This window comes from Girardinichthys multiradiatus, chromosome 23, assembly GCF_021462225.1.
Source record: "Girardinichthys multiradiatus isolate DD_20200921_A chromosome 23, DD_fGirMul_XY1, whole genome shotgun sequence".
NCBI lineage: Eukaryota > Metazoa > Chordata > Actinopteri > Cyprinodontiformes > Goodeidae > Girardinichthys > Girardinichthys multiradiatus.
The window spans coordinates 11,857,603-11,878,496 of record NC_061815.1 but is presented as its reverse complement, the minus strand read 5'-3'; the positions used below and the strand labels follow the sequence as shown (position 1 = coordinate 11,878,496).

Sequence of the window (20,894 nt, the reverse complement as noted above, 5' to 3'; positions counted from 1 at the left end):
CCCTTTCATTCCGGGGTGGAGACCACCAGACCGCCCCAGCACCAGCCCAGACCAGTGCCGGCACCATCCAAACCCGAGCGACCCCAGCCCAGATCCCGACTCCCCGCTCCATCCGGAAAGGGGGGCACAAGCTAAAAGGGGTCTACTTGGTCCAAACAAGCCCGCCAACCAGAGCTGTCCCAGGACGAAACAGTCCCAACCCCCCAATGAATTCCGATCTCAACCCCATGAGCTCCCTACCCCCCCATGAACCCCAACATAAATTTGCCCACAAGGTCACCCCCAACCAGGACACAGATATCGAACACATGCCCCTGAACCCAAATGCCATGAATCCCCATCCCACAGAGCCACAACCCCACAGATGAGCTCCACACCTGAAAAGCTGTGTAAGACACACAGAGCAGCTGGAAAACACAACCCTGCTCCAAGCACCCTCGCCACACCCTGCTTTGCAAAACACACGACAAGGCAAGAGCCTCGCGCCAAGCCACCCCAGCCTCCGCCCACATGCGCAACAGAGCCAACACCACCGAGCACCGTATTTACAACAGACCCCAGACGCCACACCAAGACAGGACAAACTCACCCGGCAAGAGGTCCCCAGCCACCGGCACGCACCTGGGGCCCACTGGACCCTCACCATGCTCCTGCAACCACACAAACACACCACATAACCGCCACTGCAATGAGAGCCCAGGGAGAATCACCAACCAGCTCAGCTCTACTGTCACTGCTCAGCCGATCCAAATGCCAGTGACCACACATCCAGAAAGAGGACACAACCACCCACACGCTGCAACTGCTCTGCACCACCCTCCAGCCTGCCACCACGACCACCAGGCACCCCGCCAACTCCACACCTCAACCACAGAGGTGCCCCAGTATGCCGGCTGCACACAGTCCCAGATATACCCTGCCACACCAAGCAGGCTGGCCAGCCCCTCCACCAAAGTGAAGCCACATCCCAATCACCAGAACACACTGCCCTGGGTTAGGGTAAAGAACTATAGAGAAAGGCCATTTAAAAAATGCCATTTCCTCTACTCTACAGGACTCTACTGTAGTCAAACAGTCCAGTGCGTTCAGCTTAATAACAGCTTCTTGTTGTTCAAAGATTCACATGTATTCTGAGATGGTAATATGATATGAATGCAGATATAATATTAGACAAAAATTTTCAAATTTCTTGCGGTCCATCCATTTAAGAGCAAACATACATTTAAAAATACATACATCAATTAGAAGGAGCAAAAAAGACACTTTAAGTTGTAAAACTAGGTATAAGAGAGATAAAGGAAGGCAAATATATTATATTGCACACATATATATATATATAAAGAACTTAGAACTGTGGAGTACAATCTCCTATATCTTCCAGCCAGCCTCATCACCAAACCAAATAAATTAGATAATTTAACATGATCCAGTCTTCCCATGTTCCTTTGCAATTACTTCTGCGGCTTGGCTCTGGGTTGTAGCACTGAACACATGAAGCTCTGTGTAGTTTCATACAACAATTCCATGCAATTCACTTAGAAGGCTTCTAGAAGCATGTACTTTAGGAATGAAAAACATTCATCACAAAACAAACAGAGCTTATGATCTCTGGATTTGCACAGTGTGTGGCGTGTTCCATTTGTAGACTCAGATCAACATCCAAAATGGCTACATGCACCTTGACAGCAGCCTTTCCTATTCCAGGGAAGCTATGATTAATTTAGGCTCTGTGCGCTACAATAAAAGGGTTTTTAGGATTTCAGTGGAGATAAGGATGGCCTATGTTATAGAGTAGAGGATGATGGACCTTTGGTTATAGTGGAGGAACAGCATGGATGACTACTATATTGACCAAGTGCGGATGCACTAAATGTGGTGTGCTTGGGAGACGAAGGCTGTGCAGCAGGGCCTTCAGCTTGCCACGACTTAGAGCTGATTCGGAGGAACAAACTAAATCACAGTTTTTTTCTGCCATTGCTTGCCTCTTGTATAACAAGATGAAATATTTACAGCTGGAAGTACACACGCAGCATGTCCACCCACAAGTAGGAGACTGCTGGGGTTTTGTTTCTGATTATCTTCATAGCAACATTTCTAAATCTAGCTGGGTATACCACAGAGCCAACATGCTTCTGTCCAGGCGACAATGCAGTGGGTCTGCTGTGAGATCCTAAAGCTGTAATGATATAGTAATTTGTGACCTGATGCAGGAATGAAAGCAGTGGAAACTCCTACCATCTATTGGTCATTACAGTTGGTTAGACCGAATGCGGGCTTGTGCATGGACACCCATGCTGAAAAAGGAGTCAGTTTTCAGAACTGCCCTAATTCTTTGTGGCACATATTTAACAGCAATGTCAGAAAACGTCCTCAGAGATTTTGGTAGATATCAACATGATAGTATTATATGGTCTCTAAAGATTTTTTGGCCTCACATCCTGTTCAACCACATTCCAAAACTGCTCCCCTGGACTGAGGTCTGCTGATTAATGGAGTACAGGGAACTCACTCTCATGTGAAGGAAACTAGTTTCCTTGAAGATGATTCGAGAGTCGTCACATGATGTGTTATTCTGCTGGAAGTAGCCAATCAGAAGATGGTTCCAGTGTGGTCATAAATGGATCAACATGGTCAGCAACAATACGCAGGTAGAATGTGCTGCTTGAACGATGCTCGGTTGGTACAAAGGGGCCCAGTGTGTTCCAAGGAAATATCTCCCACACCATTTCACCACCACCACCACCACTGGACTATGCTTTATTGTTGTTTCTAGCAAATTCTGACCCATTCTCCTCTGACCTCAACAACATATTTTCATCCAGACTATAGAATGTTTTTCTGTTTTTGATACCATTGCCTTTAAACCAGTGAGATGATTTTGGTTGAAGATCTCAGTATATCAGTTTCTGACATACTCAGACCAGACCATCTGGCATCAATAACCATGCTGTTTAAGTTAAAACACAATTTTTCCCCATTCTGATGCACGGTTTGAAAATCAAAAGATCATCCTTACTACGTCATAATGCCTAAATGCATTGAGTTGCTGCCATGCTATTGGCTGATTTACTATTTGTCCTGGCAAGTGAATAAACAGGTGTTAGCAAGTAAGTTAAGTGTACTTTTATAGCACCTTTTGAGATAAAAATTACAAGGTGCTTCATAGCAAAATAACATGAAATTCACAAAGATAACATAAATCTGGTTAAATGCTCCACCGTGAGTGAATAGGTACTTACAAATATAAATGACTTGTTACTTGCAACAAAATAAAACATGATATAAGTTGGAGAAATGAACTTTTGCATATCTGACTCTGTGTGTCCCAATTAATTTGTTGCACTAATTACCTCTGTCAAAAAGGTTATGTTTTTGTCAGTATTTGTTTGTCTGTTTGTTTGCAAAATATCTCAAAAAGTTATTTAGGGATCTGGATTACATTTTCAGACAAATTGCATATTAGGACAAGGAACGGGCTATTAGATTTTGGTGGTGATGTGGAGCACCATCTAGATCCTGTACTTCCACCCTGTCAGCAGCTGACATGCAGTGGCCTTAGCGGAGGTATGCACTCTCTGAGTGCCTTTCTAGTTAGGCATGCATTAATCATTAATATCAGTATTGGCCGATCTTAGTCATTTTTTACCAGATCGGCATCGATTCCTTAATAAAACATGGCCTTTATTAACAAGCAATGTTTATTTTGCCATGTGGTATTTGTTTGGGCAAGTGATCCAGCGGGTTGTATATTTGAAGAAAAGAAGCAATTCAGTTGTGTGGTCATTTTTCAGAGTGTCGAAAGGGTACTTAAATATTTTTAATATATATAACATCTGTCATATATATATATATATATATATATATATATATATATATATATATATATATATATATATAATGTTCACTGATGTGTTTTGTTAGTGTTTGGTGTAAACTAGATCATAGTGATAAAATACAAAGAGCGACACATTTGCCTGCTGGAGTATTTGATGCTCTATTAGGCCAAGGCCTTGAAACTGAGTTATGTACATTGTGTTCCTCCACCTCCAGCCTAGTGAGAAGCTTTCTTAGTGTAAAGCATACCGTCTTGCTGTGCACAGTAAATAATCAATATGACTAAGTGGATCATTTCATGCAGTGTGATCCACCTGGATAGATTCATTTACACTGGGTTTAACTTGTGGTACGAGGGGTCACAGTTTTCTGTGGTGGTGATGCTGACGGGGAGTCAGCATGTTATCTAAGGAAGCCGAAATGGACTCTACCTTGGAAACACAGTGCCTTGTGAAAGCATTTAAAGCCAGTTCTACATTATGAATAGCCTTACGAATATGCTTTGATCTCAACCAGGGATGGCGAACTCTAGTCCTCAAGGCCCAGTATCCTGCAACCTTTAGATGTATCTCTAGTCCAACATGCCTGCCTTACATTAATGAAAAGCCTCCTCAGCATGAAGCTTTTTACTGTTTCTCTGATGAACAGTTTCCTTGTGTTTTTATGCTGAAATTAAATCACAAATAGTTGACTCTATTTACTATTAACATGGCTTCTGAAGGCAGTTGATCGCACTGGATTTAATTTAGAGCCACACTTTTTGATGTGCAAAGGGTTTTGAAAACCATTTTTTCATTTTCATTCCGCTTCACAATTACATGCTACTTTGTGTGGGAATATCACATAACCCTAGTAAAATACACCAAAGTCTGCAGTTGTAACGTGACAAAATGTGTAAATGTTGAAGGAGCATGAATACTTTTGCAAGGCACCAGAGAAAACAGAAGAGGGAGAATAGAAGAAAGCTGACTTGATAAACTGAAGACCGAATCTTTCTGCATTTGCACACAAAGGGAGAGAAGGCTAAGCCCCACTCCTCAGAGGCAAAAACATGGAGGGGATATTTTTCTATCAAGAGTAGAGGAGAAAGAGTATGCTTGATTTCACTCTGTGTTAGAAAGCACATATGTGTAAGGGGATCTCTGAAATCAATAGGTGATTTGCTACAGGGCAACCCATTACAGGTCTATTTTAGAAAACCTTGTCAAGGTGCTTCTGCCAGGCCCACCTTGAGTATTGTCCTCCGTTTTATTTATATTTGCTACGTCTTAGATGTGACAGGTGAGCAGAGATCAAATCCTCCAAGAAACAATCCACTGAAACAGGATTTCTAAAAGTTTAGCTGTCGCCTCTATGCTGCCCTTACTCCTCTAAATGGTTTGTGAAGGTTATGAGTCAGGAAGCGTTATAGTTATTAAAGCAGTAGAAAAAGGGCTGAGAAATCCTGTTTTCAGTTGGAATAACAGCTAACCTATGGTACATGATAAGAATGAAACCATACAGCATTATTGGGAAAGTCAGTGAGAATATTTTCACACGGCATTATGGTCTAAAAGGCAGCATCATTATTATATACCACTCCCCAGTCCCTTGTTTCTGTTCAAGAACAAGAACACTGTTGATCACTCAGTTCTAACACATCTTTCAGTCGTCCTTCACCCCCAGTCGCTGAAAGCACAGCGCTACTAGCATGAGCATAATCCTTCCCTGTCATCTTAAACCAGAAACGTACCCATATCCCATTCCTCCCTTATATGTAAGTAACTCCTCTCATCTCCTCTCTAGAATGCCCTCCTCTCCTCTTCTTCCTCAACACGGACAATTTGTCTTTGTTTCCGTCTCCTGTGTGAGCCTCACTCTCCCGTCCTCTCGCTCCACGTCTCTGTACAGCAGGGATTTCTGGGCCTTTAGGCGGCAGGCCAGCGACATGAAGATGGAGTCGACATTCTGACTCTCCTTTGGGTCCTTCGCTGACGTCTCAAACAGCAGCATGTTGTGAGAGTCAGCGAACTTCAACGCCATGTTGGAGGGGACCTGTGGAAAGCAGCGGTGTATAAGTAACGCTTGATGCTCAGGTACAAATAAAACCATGTGCAACATTTGTTTGTGTCCACCAACCTGGATTTGATCCACAAGGTCACATTTATTTCCCACTAGAACTCGAGGCACTGACGCTGACACCCGATGGCCATTACACTCCTGCAACAGATTGGAACACAAGAATCAGAATCACATTTATTGGCCAGGATTGTGTGCACAAACAAGAAATTTGACTTCGGTTTCACATGCTCACAGCACACAGACATTAAGTATAAATATGTAAACTTTGGAGGAAATAAAATAAAAGATAAAAAGAGCAATATGTACATGTATGTGTATCTACACCTAATATTTTCCACAGAGGTCCACCATCATGTCCACAATCTTAAATGGGTTAAGCTTGAGGTGTTTCTGACTGCACCAGTTGACCAGTCGATCCACCTCTTGTCAACTGGTCATTGGACTCATCTTTGTCCTGGATCAGGCCAGTGACTAGCACCTTGTCTTTGCTGGGCTACAGGAAAGATCCATTTTCATCAGGAGCTGGAGGTTAAGCTCATGGAGAACAAAAACCACTCAAAATGTTCTGAGCACCAAGTTTAAAACTCCTGAGGTATTTTGAGTTTTGATATACCTAATTTATGATTAAAAACAAAAACAACACACTTCAACATCAATAAAAGGTTAACGTAGCAGTCCACTGTCTCTTTATTGGTCTACTTTGTCTTTTAACATTGCCTTAAACAAGTAGGTCACAATAGCTATTAGGAAAATAAAGAGCACTAAGCAATAAAGAGACTGTCAACCAGTCAAATTGTTGTTACCACTGTGTCTTAAACTTGGGAGCTAATTTAGCTTTGATCTGCCTAATTTAAGACATCTAGTTGTAAGGATGCTAAGATAAATCATGTGATTTATGTCTGAGGGAGGATCAAGCATTTACTGGAAGATAAGTTTTTTTGTGATAGAATGACGAGACTCAGAGCTGACATTCTAACATTGGAAAACCACACTGGTTCTTTGCTGCCTTTTATACAACTTGTTATAGTGCCTTGCGAAAGTACTCGGCCCCCTTGAACTGGTCAACCTCTTGCCACATTTCAGGCTTCAAACATAAAGATATAAAATTCAAATTTTTTGTGAAGAATCAACAACAAGTAGGACACAATCGTGAAGTGAAATGAAATTTATTGGATGTGTCAAAATCTTTTAACAAATGAAAAACTGAAAAGTGGGGCATGCAATATTATTTGGTCCCTTTACTTTCAGTGCAGCAAACTCACTCCAGAAGTTCAGTGAGGATCTCTGAATGATCCAATGTTGTCCCAAATGACTGATGACGATAAATAGAATCCACCTGTGTGTAATCAAGTCTCCGTATAAATGCACCTGCTCTGTGATAGTCTCAGGGTTCTGTTCAAAGCACAGAGAGCATCATGAAGACCAAGGAACACACCAGGCAGGTCCGAGATACTGTTGTGGAGAAGTTTAAAGCCGGATTTGGATCCAAAAAGATTTCCCAAGCTTTAAACATCCCAAGGAGCACTGTGCAAGCAATCATATTGAAATGGAAGGAGTATCAGACCACTGCAAATCTACCAAGACCTGGCCGTCCCTCTAAACTTTCATCTCGAACAAGGAGAAGACTGATCAGAGATGCAGCCAAGAGCTCCATGATCACTCTGGATGAACTGCAGAGATCTACAGCTGAGGTGGGAGACTCTGTCCATAGGACAACAATCAGTCGTACACCGCACAAATCTGGCCTTTATGGAAGAGTGGCAAGAAGAAAGCAATTTCTCAAAGATATCCATAAAAAGTCTCATTTAAAGTTTGCCACAAGCCACCTGGGAGACACACCAAACATGTGGAAGAAGGTGCTCTGGTCAGATGAAACCAAAATCAAACTATTTGGCCACAATGCAAAACAATATGTTTGGCATAAAAGCAACACAGCTCATCACCCTGAACACACCATCCCCACTGTCAAACATGGTGGTGGCAGCATCATGGTTTGGGCCCGCTTTTCATCAGCAGGGACAGGGAAGATGGTCAAAATTGATGGGAAGATGGATGGGGCCAAATACAGGACCATTCTGGAAGAAAACCTGTTGGAGTCCGCAAGAGACCTGAGACTGGGACGGAGATTTATCTTCCAACAAGACAATGATCCAAAACATAAAGCCAAATCTACAATGGAATGGTTCACAGATAAACGTATCCAGGTGTTGGAATGGCCAAGTCAAAGTCCAGACCTGAATCCAATCGAGAATCTGTGGAAAGAGCTGAAGACTGCTGTTCACGAACGCTCTCCATCCAACCTCACTGAGCTCCAGCTGTTTTGCAAGGAAGAATGGGCAAGAATTTCAGTCTCTCGATGTGCAAAACTGATAGAGACATACCCCAAGTGACTTGCAGCTGTAATTGCAGCAAAGGGTGGCGCTACAAAGTATTAACGCAAGGGGGCCGAATAATATTGCACGCCCCACTTTTCAGTTTTTTATTTGTTAAAAAAGTTTGACACATCCAATAAATTTCATTCCACTTTACGATTGTGTCCCACTTGTTGTTGATTCTTCACAAAAAATTAGAATTTTATATCTTTATGTTTGAAGCCTGAAATGTGGCAAGAGGTTTACCAGTTCAAGGTGGTAGAGTACTTTCGCAAGGCACTGTAAGAGCCACTTCTACCACCAGCCCCGGCGTAGCAATGGTAGGCCTACTGCTTTAGTGAAAAAATAACCCTATTTGACCGAAGAACTGCTGCATGTAAGCAAAGCCACAATTTCCATCAGTGGAACTGAAAATCTGACACTGACTGAATATGTTCTATTATTGCTTACATCTTCTTTAATTCATCAGTCATCTATTAGAAGTGGATGTAGAAAGTAGTCATGGCCAAAATTGTACTGTTTACGACATACATAAGAAAAACAACAGCCATCTTTAAAATGAGTCATTTTGTAATAACTATAAACTCCCAATAAAAACAATGGCAAACCCTATAGACTACTACCACAGTTAGCTTGAAATGTTTTTTTCCATGAGCACACAAATAACTAATTGAATGGAATTATTACTGTTTAGCAGCAGAGGTACACCACTTACTGTAATGTCACTGGTGTTGTCAAGCAGTCTAAATGACAGTGGGTTTGGTTTTTAGAGCAATATGTGCTTGACGAATGAAAGCTTAGTAAAAACGTTTCAAAATAGATTGAATCAGAATATATTTAACTGTATACGGTGACCTTTACCCCATAGAGTGCAATAGAAATACAGCATTGATCACTTATGTACCAAAATTATTTGTTTAATCCTACTTTCTTTAATGTATTTATAACTTTAATATTAGAATAACAAAATTATTTGACAATGTGACATAACATCGAGAATCACTTTTACTAGATAAGTTCTTTCTCCATTCAAGTTAACCAGTTAGATTTTTCTCTTACTTCCATCTAAATATCCAGTTCTACTCATGGCCTGTAACAAGTATCACTGCTTCTATCTGCTGAAGACGTTTATTTGCCTTTGCTTAAAACCTTTAAATGCTAAACCCACAACTGAGACTTAATGTCATGAAATATCAAAGATATAGTGCTAGTATGAAAAGCCATAGATGGAGATATGGTGGATAGAAGCAACAATTTCAGTAATTTAACTCAACTTAAGGTTAGAAGACCAAAACTGACAGAACATTCACTAAGATTACTGTATTTCAATAAAGTAAAGTAATGATTTCGTGACATCATAACCTTCTGATAGATCAATTTACAAAATTTGTGTTAGGTGGAGGCACAACTGTGGATGTGTTTTAGAGCAACACAACACATTAAACAAACTGCTTCCTTGTGTGACATCATGGGACCCCCAAAGAAATCACCCAAGATATCAGGAAGATCATCGTGGTACTCCATGGTTATAGTTATCCATGGGTGGAAATTCAAGATGTCTAAAGTTGCCACATTCAACTGTTCAAACAATTATATGCATCGGAGGGGCCAGTCGTCCTAACGTTCGTGTTTTGGGGAAAAATTGTAGTACTAACCCATAAAAAAAGCAAAAGACAATTTAAAGCTGCTGGTTGAAGCTTGTAAGAGTGTTATTACCCAAGACCTGTACCAACATGGTCTGAAAGGCCCCTCAGAGAAGAAAAAGCCATTACTACAAAGTCAACATGAAGGTCAAGATTACAGTGTGCAAATGCACTCAAGGAAAAACATCTTTACTTTGGAGACATTTACTGTGGTTTGGTTAAACTAAACTTGAAGTGTTTGACCATAATGACCATTGCTGTATTTGGAGGAAAAAGGGGGAAGCCTACATGGCCAGATAACACCAGATAAGGAAAGAGCATTATGGGGAAATATTGAAGCAACATTAGCCAGGAAGTTAATACTTGGGCACAAATGAATCTTTCAATTGGACAATAAACCCATGCACACTGCAAAATTTCAGTGTGCATTAAGGACAACAAAGTCAGTGTTCTGGATTGGTTATCACAAGGCCCTGATCCCAGTCCAATAAAAAGAATTGTGGAGCTAGCAGAAGAAGTGCAAGATGCAAACCTGACTCGGTTCAACTTTTTCTCTCAGGAGGAATGGGACGAAGTTCCAACAAACTATTATGAGAAACTTGTGGAAGGGTACCCCAAAACGTTTGACCCAAGTCATAAAGTTTAAAGGCTGTTCTACCAATAACAGAGAAAATTAAGTATGTAAACGTCTGGATTTCAATCTCTCAATTTTTTAGGCATTTAGCAAACAGAAATGACTGATAATCCTAACTGACCTAAAACGGGAAAAGCTTGATTTATTGTCAGACAGTGAAAATAAAAGGTTTGTGACTTTTTATACAGTGTTTGTGATATTTGCTTTCAAGTGCATGTGTCCCAGGCAACCATTATAATAACTATATAAATCAGTTCCATACAGCTAATTGTGTCAATGAAGAACATACGGTAAGTATTTAGTACGACAAAGGCTAAGAGTTTGTCATTTTGCTCTTAAAACTGTGTAAAGTTTTTGTTTTTACAATTTACTGCCAACCTCTATCCATGTCTGTAGGTTGCGGAAAGAAGCCATCTTGGTTACATCATAAACAAACACCACTGCGTGAACATTGCGATAATAATGTTCCACCATGGATTTGCGAAAGCGCTCCTGGCCTGCTGTGTCCCACACCTGCACCTGTGGAGACAGACAGAAAACATTTTATTATTTAATACATTTGATCTTTCTTTTGTCAGTTTGATACATGATAGCTCCCATCTAGAACGACAAAGTTCAGACTTCCAGGTTTCATTGCAACTTTTCAGCTATGTTTACCAATAGCTAGAGATACAAACTGGGTAGGTGTGTCTATAGATGTCTTAAAAAGAAAGTACACCTTCCTTCAGTTCTAGTGTTGCATTAGAAAATAATATGCATGTTCTAGTTTCTAACCTCAAATGTGCAAGCAATACATTATTTTCCGCAAAGTCTGTGTTTATGAAACAAAGAAGCCAACAAGGAGAAGTTTGCTGGGAACAGTTTGGTAGACCCTCTGATTCAGTAGTTTTAGAACCACCTTAAGCAGCAACGTCTTAAAGCATACACATTTTATCAGTTTCTTACATCCCTGTGGAGGAAATCTGGCCCACTAATATTTCTAAGGTTGCTTCACTTCTTTAAGGTTTGCAGACATATGTTTCTGCATAGCTCTCATACAGCGGAGTTAATGGTCAACTCTATAACCCAGGGGTTTCTAATTTGCAAGCCGGGGGCCATTGAAAACTTTTTTTGCTTTCATTTTATTGTGGTAGGTAGGACCAAAACCATTCAGCCCAAAATCATTCCAAATCATTTCAAAACAGACTTGGGCACACCCATTCATTGAACTTGTTTAAATACAGCAAGGGTTTTTGAAGAAACTTCTCATTTTTGTTACTGGGAAAAACATTTTCTGTTTGGAAACTGTACAACTCTATTTTTTAAGGAAAACACCAGAGACTCTTTAGCCATTGGGTTTTCAATTTAATGCAGTGTAGGACAAAATAGGTAAAAGTGAAAGAATTCACAAAAAAATGATTTTGTGGTTTTAACTGGGGTAAAACCACTTCTGTTTGTTGTTTTGTACCATCCACCAGGTCCTTTCTTTCAATTTTTAAATCAGTTTTCAGACCTTTTATCTGATTTAGTGTTAAATACAGATAAGGTTATTATAGTGGGGGATTTTAACATTCATGTAGATGCTGAAAGTGATGGCCTAAATATAGCGTTTAATACTATCTTAGACTCAGTTGGCTTTGCACAAAACATTAACAAACCTACCCACCTTTGTCTTCATTCTCTGGACCTTGTGCTGACAAATGGCATTGAGTGTAAAGACATATTTTCTCATAACCCTGTCCTGTCTGACCATTTCTTAATAACCTTTGAGTTTAATTTAACCGAGTACTCCACACCTGAAAGAAAATGTCATTATAGTAGATCATTATCAGACAATGCTGTAACAACCTTTAAAGAATCTGTTCCACTTTTAATTTCCTCATTGTCACAGAAAAGCACAGTGGAGGGCAATAATTTTGTTTCTGGCCCTTCACAAGTTGATTCTCTTGTTGATAGTGTTACTTCATCATTGCGTGATGCATTAGACAATGCAGGCCCCTTGAAAAAGAAGGTAATTATTCATAGGAGGCTAGCTCCCTGGTTTAATTTAGATCTGCGTACTTTAAAGCACAGTGTTAGAAAATTGGAGAGAAAATGGCAATCTACACACTTAGAGAATTCCTACTTAATCTGGAAAAATAGCCTACTGTTGTATAAAAAGACACTTTGCCAAGCCAGAACAGCTTATTTCTCATCATTAATAGAAGAGAACAAGAATAATCCTAGGTTTCTCTTTAGTACAGTTGCTAAACTTACACAGAGTCATAGCTCTGTTGAGCCATCCATTCCCTTAGCTCTCAGCAGTCATGACATTATGGGATTCTTCCAAAATAAAATTGATTCTATTAAAAAGAAAATCTTTGACATACTCCTGAAGATGATTACTTCATCCTCAGCAAGTGAGACAACATTGGAAGTAACTGTAGAACCTGATCTGTGTTTGGACTGTTTTGATCCTATGGAGCTTCCTGAGTTATCAGAAATATTAGCTTCATCTAAACCTTCAACTTGTATGTTAGACCCAATCCCAACCAAGTTATTTAAGGAAGTGTTCCCTCTGATTACCAGCCCCATTTTAGATATGATTAATCTATCCTTAGTAAATGGATATGTACCACAAGCTTTTAAGGTGGCTGTAATTAAACCTTCCAGTTTGTTCATGTAAATGATAAATCATCTTTAAACTCCAGGGTTAATTGTGGAGTACCACAGGGTTCAGTACTTGGGCCAATTCTCTTTACTATATATATGCTTCCAATAGGTCAAATTATCAGGCAGCATAGGATAAATTTTCACTGTTACGCTGATGATACTCAGCTTTACTTATCCATAAACCCTGATGAGCCCAACCAGTTAGATAGACTACAAGCATGTCTTGAAGAGATAAAAACTTGGATGACTTTAAATTTTTTGCTTCTAAATTCAGACAAGACAGAAGTTGTCGTCTTTGGACCGGAGTCTTTAAAAAAAAAAACTGATTAGTCAATCACTTAACCTGGATGGCATTAAATTGACCTTCGGTAATAAAGTAAAAAACCTTGGTGTTGTTTTTGACCAGGACATGTCATTTAAATCCCATATTAAACTGGTTTATAGGATTTCCTTCTTTCACCTCCGGAACATTGCCAAAATTAGAAATATCCTATCCAGGAGTGACGCTGAAAAACTAGCCCATGCATTTGTTACTTCAAGGCTGGACTATTGTAATTTGTTACTATCAGGATGTCCACAAAATGCAGTTAAAAGCCTTCAGATGATTCAAAATGCTGCAGCAAGAGTTATGATGAAAATTAAAAAGAGAGATCATATTTCTCCTATTTTAGCTTCCCTTCATTGGCTCCCTGTTAAATCCAGAATAGAATTTAAAATTCTCCTCCTCACATATAAAGCCCTTAATGATCTAGCTCCATCATACATCAGAGATCTGATTGTTCCATATGTTCCTAACAGAGCACTTCGTTCTCAGACTGCAGGTTTGCTGGTGGTTCCTAGAGTCTCTAGAAGTAGAATGGGAGGCAGATCCTTTAGTTATCAGGCTCCTCTCCTGTGGAACAAGCTCCCGATTTTGGTCCGTGAGGCAGACACCCTGTCTACTTTTAAGGCTAGGCTTAAAACTTTCCTTTTTGATAAAGCTTATAGTTAGAGTGGCTTAGGTTTTCCTGAGCTATCTTACTTATTTTTTTAGCTCCGCCTTCCTCCCTCCCTGTTGGATGGAGTAAGGGGTGTCAGGTTTAGCCTAAACCGGCTCAGTTATGGTTGAGGTGCAAAGACACCCTCTTTTCCAATGGTTATAATCAGTCTGACAGAGAGAGGTATCCCAATCCTTGTGGTTTTTAGTATAACAATGGCCATCAGTGGGTTTTAGATGGACAAACTTTATCAGTTTATTATTTTACTTAATGCCCCTACACGTGGCCCGTTCTGGGGTGGCCGGGCTTTGGCACTTGGTGGTTTGGTCTGGCCTCCCCGGCAGCCCCGCGCCATTCCGGACCCTTTGTGGGTTGCCTTGAGATGACATTGTTGTAAATACGCGCTATATAAATAAATAAACTGAAACTATCTCTGTAGTTATGCTGCTATAGGCTTAGGCTGCTGGAGGACATAATGACCACTTTTAAACTGAATTGAACTGAATTAAAAACAAAAGCATGGTCAGTGAGTAATTTCTATTTGCCCATTTTGGCCCACGGAGTGAAATGTTTGGACACCACTGTTATAACCACAAGGTGCCAAGGTACCGTAGCTGCAAAACAAGCACAGATCATAAGTCCTTCACCACCGTGCTTCACCGTTGGTATAAGGCTGAAATCCTGTTTTTGGTTTCAACAAATATTAATCTGTGAGTTTAGGCCAAACATCTTCACTTTGGTCTCATCTATCCAAAGGACATTATTTTACACGTCTTGTGGCTCATTTCAATTCACCTTAGTTCTTTTCAGTAGGAAGAGACTCTCTGCTGACAGCCCTTCTAAACAAGTCATACTTGTTCATCTGTTTTGCAGTTGTACTGACATTAATGTTAGCATGTTGAAGCATGTAGAGTCTGACATGGAGCTTTTGGGTTTTTGGGATTTTCTCTGAGCATCTCCTGCTCTGACATTGAGGTTAAATTGCAGGGTCATCCACTGTTGGGAAAAATGCTGAAACGTTTTACACCCATTGAAGGTCTCCCACTCTGCAAAATAATAAAATACCAAAAGTGTGCAAAAGGCCTTCAGGGGGCATTAGTGTTATCTAATAATCTTGTATTCTACATAATATGCTCCTGAGATTGTTCAAGAGTTAAGATTATGATGCTGTTACGATGAACTGTTTATTTGCATGCATGTAGAAAGACTGCTCTGAGTAAGAATGTTTTTCTGCTTGCTTAAAACTCAGTAAACTGAATGCAAACATGTATTTTCCTCTGCTAAGAATACATCAGTGCACTCTGAGACCTTGAAGTCTGCTTCCTGCTAGTTTTTATCATTTATTTTCAAACACTACTCTCCTTTGAAAATTTAACATGAGGTTTTGAAAAATAGAATCTATTTTCCTAAGGACTATCTAAGAAGACATGGGAAAACACTCCTCCGACTTCTTTTTTATTCCTTGTAGTGATCTAATCTTCTAGCAAGACAGTTTTTTGAACAGCTAACAATTCTGTTCTGAATTCCAAAGAGTTGTCAAAGAAATAAACCTCTCCGGGCAGACAGAACAGCTGTGAGCCAAGGCTGCTGACGTTTCACAATGGATCCCCAGACAGATGACAAGTCGGTTTTCCGCAAAAGTAAACAGTGTGTGACCTACCTGAAGGTACTCCTCTTTATATCCAATGATAATAACAATGATTGGTATCGGGACGTACTGGACCTCAAGGTTTTCCTCTTTTGAAATCCTCATCCCTTTGCAAACATTTCAAAGGTTAAGGCACGTATTTAGAAAATCCAAATCATGTGGGAAAACCGTTAGTTCAGCCTATCAAAGAGAGACAGAGAGATTAATAGCAGTCTTGATTAGGGATTAGCTATGTGCTATTTGTTTGGGAATGTGACAGTGATGGAGCAAAGGACTGTGGGGTGTTTAACTGAAGCAGAGAAACAATGTCAGTGGTGTAGTAATTTTTTCAGTATATATAACATAGATAATATCGGTAAATATCAATGATCGGCCATAACAGCAATATTAATATCGGATATCCATATCGGCCTCATCCCTCATCTTAATAACAGTAAATCTTTAATCGGCTGAAGATGAGCTAATCATTCTTTCTCAGTTTCCCCTCAGAATTCCCTTTAATTAGTTTGGTTTAATGTTGTCTCAATAATGTCTTTTCAAATACAATAATGTGATTACTAATAGGTTAGTTATGTATACATTCAGTGACTAGATGCCTGACAAAATAATTAACCCTACAGGCAAACAGATATTTGACTGATTTGACAGCAACGATTAAAAAAAAAACTTTTTTTTTGTATATTTTCAGAATCAGAATCAGAATCAGAAAAGCTTTATTGCCAAGTACGTTTTTGGACATACAAGGAATTTGTTTTGGCGTAGTCGGTGCATTTATGAGACTGATGTGATTTTTGACACAAACACTAAATTGAGGGGTTTATCTCTTGCTGTGGTTAATGATCTGTCACCGATGAGACATTTATTTCTATATCTATCAATATCTACTTGGTACATAACACTTCATAGATTGATGGGAAACCGTCATTGCTTCTATGAGGTCTGTACTGGCATCTCCTCCTTTCCGTCATGTTAACACACACCTGAATACTTTGAACCAGAACACAGCCAAAAACTCCTCCTTTACAGAGGCGGTCATACTGACTGATGATCAGCTAATCCAGTGAATTTAATTAGCAGTACCTGGCTGAAATATTCCCTTTTAAATCTTAAGGAACAAGCAAGTATCTACAACTTTCATTTTGGCTTCATCTTTATATAATAAATGCTGTCAGTGAAGAATCTGTTGTATGTGTTTGTACAACTGAAATTAGACTCAAATAAAATAGAACCCTTAAAGGCCATTTCCGTTTCATTCTGTCCTAAAAGAAAGTCCATTGACAAGCAGCTTATAAACCCGAAATACAACAACATTACAGCACTGGGGCTTGTACCAAGTCAACAGGAAGCATTGTGAGGATATTCTTACACATTCTCAGGGGGGCATGATAGGATTATCCTCATAATCATTAATACAAATGACAAGCAGTGTTTATAGTAGGCTAAGTGAAAAGCACTGTATACCTCAGAATAAGGTGCAGGTTTCACTCTAAGAACAGCAGCAAATTAGGCTTTACTTTCTCTCAGCAGCATGAAAAATCTAAAACGATCTTTGCATGGTGTTTATTAAATAAAAATTTAATTTCGGTACATTTAAAAATTAATGTACCGAAGTACTTTCTGAAACTGTTAAATAACCATTCCCGTTTTATTCAACATTAACCATGCATCAGGTTAATAAAATAATACGCCATATGCGGCAACATCTGGTGGGACAGAGTGGACACCATTGCAACCTTTGCCCAAACCCCAAACTACAGTTACAGCATAAAAAAGAAAAAAAAAAGCTGGACATTTTGGCTCCTTAGTTATTTAGTGCTTTCGGAGTAATGTTCTTCTTTATGCTTCACTTTTTCTGATATAAATAAGAGTCATTTGCAATATGATTCAATTTAACAGCTGTAGTGGGGGTGTTTCATACCTCTTAATATATATTAATTTCCTGTAATCTATTCTTAGTCTGCTGAAAGGAAATGTAGCTATATGCCTCCAGTAAATGATTGATTCATTTCATTTGTATATAATAGTTTGTCTACAGGAATGGCATAGCAGTAGCTGGGAACAAAACACATGGATACAAAATGGGGGCACGAACTAATGCAGAACCACCAAAAACAAAAGAGCTGATGCAGGGCCTGAGTTTGTTTTCTACATGTGGTGGTTGCTGTGGTAACACAGGGATGCAACATAACAGAAGGGCAGGGGAAGGACAATATAGTAATAAAAATACAAAGATTTCTCATAATCAATAATAATTCTAGAGGGCTGCAAACAATGCTGCAAACATATTTACATAAGTATAATCCTCCATTTATCCCAAGGTGGTTTGATTACATGGGATTGATATTAACACTTACACACAATCCTACAGTGCAAGATATTTGTGTGGAGGAGGTGTTTTCTGGTGGAGGTTCAGTGATTCAGACATGCTGGCCCCAGAGATAATGCATGTGTGTGTTTGTGAGTTAGCATTAGGGGTCATCTGGAGGTTCATCTTAGACACAGGTCAACCCCTAGAATGGGTCTGAGTACTGGTAACTTTATGCATGCAAGTGTCAGGATCTGCCATTTTGGACTTTGTTGTGGTTTTATGTTTACTTTTCAGCTTGATGTTTCTATTCCATTGGGTTTAGTAGTTATGTTTATTTATTCCTTCTGTTTCCTGATAAGTTTTGTTCTCTCTCCTGCCTCCTAGTTTTAGTAGTTATTTCTCCCCTCGCCCATAGTTCCCTTGGTGGTTGCTTTCTCATTAATTTATTACTTAGAATGGTTTTCTCCTCTGATTATTGTTATTATTATTATTATTACAGTTCTCTTTGCTTCTTTGGGTTTTCTAGTTTAGTTTCCTGCTTAGTGTTTCTGTGGTTGTTTATTGTTAGGTTATTTGTTCTTGCTGCACTCTTCTAGTTTATTAGTTTCTTTTCCCTGTTCCTCCTCTTGTCATTAATTCCCCTTCAGTTATTATTTACTCAGTGTTCGTTTCCCTTTATATTTGTAGTTCTTCCCAGCCTTATCCCTAGTTTAGTTCCCCGTGTTAGTCTCTTTTGTTTCAGTTCCTTCTGACAGGTTAGCTTTTAGTTATTGTTTGCCGTTATACTTAGTTCTATTTATTGTTTACGTTTTGATTAGCATTTATTCTAGGTCATCACTTTCTCTGCTTCCCTCCCATTAAGTTCAATCAGTACAGGTCCTTCTCAAAATATTAGCATATTGTGATAAAGTTCATTATTTTCCATAATGTCATGATGAAAATTTAACATTCATATATTTTAGATTCATTGCACACTAACTGAAATATTTCAGGTCTTTTATTGTCTTAATACAGATGATTTTGGCATACAGCTCATGAAAACCCAAAATTCCTATCTCACAAAATTAGCATATCATTAAAAGGGTCTCTAAACGAGCTATGAACCTAATCATCTGAATCAACGAGTTAACTCTAAACACCTGCAAAAGATTCCTGAGGCCTTTAAAACTTCCAGCCTGGTTCATCACTCAAAACCCCAATCATGGGTAAGACTGCCGACACTCATTTCCCTCTGTATATTAGTTGGTCTGTTTTCTTTGTTCCCCGCTGGTTTGTTTTGTCAACTTCCTTGTTCCTTTAAACGTCTCCACAAATTTCTCCCTGACCTGTCGGCTGTGTTCCTTGGTCTTTGTGATGCTGTTTGCTTAGTAAGGATCTCTACCAAACGTCTGAGACTGTCAAAGTACAGCTGTGTTTATAACAAGATTAAATAGCACACATGTGGACTTTGTTAAATGGTTAGCTGGCTTCTGGAGGTAACTGATTGCCCTTTGAGTTTATTTAGAGGTACCAGAGGAAAGGGGGATGAATACATTTCAGGGTTTTATTTTTAGAAACAAACATGTCCTTTTTCTTCCAATTCATGATGATGCACTACATTTTGTCTGCCACATAAAATCCAAATGAAGCACTGAGGTTTATGGTGGAAAAGGTAGAAAAGTAGGAGGGTACTATAATTAATCATGTAAATGTATTTTCAATTTTCTTTTCAATTCAAGAACAAGCTACGTCTAGTTAGCCATCCAAACACATACTGTATTGTCTTGCTTTGTTTTCTAAAACAAAGAGAGACAAACCCCTCAAGTTATTGTGGATTTCTGCATTAATTTCATTAATGTAAAACACCCTAGAGATATTTAATAAAGCTGATTAGGCGAACTGTGCTTTGGCAGTTTTGAGATAAATGAGAAAATAGGCCCTGGCATCCTCTGGCAGCCTCTGAGCTGAATCCGATCAACAAATGGAGGGGAGGGGGAGGAGGAGGAGGGGAAACGGCTCTCATCAACCTCCAGCTCCACTGCTGCCTTTACCTTGATGGTCTCCCCTTCGATCTCCACCGCCTTCTCCCTGAAGTCCACGCCGATCGTGGCCTCAGTTTTGTCGGGGAAGCTGCCCCCCGTGAAGCGAAAGGTAAGGCACGTCTTCCCCACGTTGGAGTCGCCAATGACGATGATCTTGAAGATCCGCGTCTGAATGCTCGTGTCCAGGGAGGAGCTGCTCAGGTCAACGGAAGAGGTGAGGCTTGGGGCGGCGTCGCTGCTGCTGCTGGCTCGGCTCCGTCCGGCTCTGTAGAAATCCATGGATGATGTCAGGATGGTCACATTGTCGTCCGCTACGTTTCTTCTGGATGTCCCTTTTCCTGCGCCTCCTCCTCCACCTTCACCTCCTGCTCCGCCGCCGCCGCCCGGAGCTCGGGTCTCCTCCTCCGGGGAATCCTTGGTCATTATTGCCGGAGGAGGCTATGCGCAAGTCGGGATGCGTGTGTGGAGAGCAGAGTGGAAGAGAAAGGGAGGAGGAGGAGACCAGAGATGCAACAATGACCTGGCTGCTGTTTTTCAGCAAGTGACGGAAGCCTTAAAGGGAGAAGAAACATTCTGACACAACACAACACTGGTTTGTGAATAAATAAAGAGAGCTCATTAAAGGTTGACACATTAAACTCAGTGTGTCGACCTTATCCCTGCTGAACATATGCCTTAAAGTCTGAATAAAAGCCAGATCTGTGTGAAAAAACCAACCAATTTACATAGAAACTAATAACATTTTAATTACCTGTCATTTCTACC

At 39.9% G+C, this 20,894-nt stretch overlaps 1 protein-coding gene across 1 annotated transcript; it reads right to left on the bottom strand.

Moving 5' to 3' along the window:
• Window positions 1-109: 109 nt before the first annotated feature.
• On the bottom strand, window positions 110-20,894 carry rab33a (RAB33A, member RAS oncogene family). The gene is made up of 4 exons (XM_047353545.1): window positions 20,139-20,894; window positions 10,923-11,063; window positions 5,953-6,033; window positions 110-5,868 (listed from the first exon to the last, which is right to left on the bottom strand). The coding sequence occupies exons 1-4, from the start codon at window positions 20,550-20,552 to the stop codon at window positions 5,644-5,646; spliced, it is 861 nt and encodes a 286-aa protein (XP_047209501.1). The 5' UTR covers window positions 20,553-20,894; the 3' UTR covers window positions 110-5,643.

Excerpts from the sequence above, each read along its gene's own strand:
- rab33a (XM_047353545.1), bottom strand. The coding sequence starts at position 20,552 with ATGACCAAGGATTCCCCGGAGGAGGAGACCCGAGCTCCGGGCGGCGGC. Across the intron at positions 11,064-20,138 it reads TCGAAGGGGAGACCATCAAG|GTGCAGGTGTGGGACACAGC; the intron begins GTAAAGGCAGCA and ends CTGTCTCCACAG. Across the intron at positions 5,869-5,952 it reads ACCTTGTGGATCAAATCCAG|GTCCCCTCCAACATGGCGTT; the intron begins GTTGGTGGACAC and ends TGCTTTCCACAG.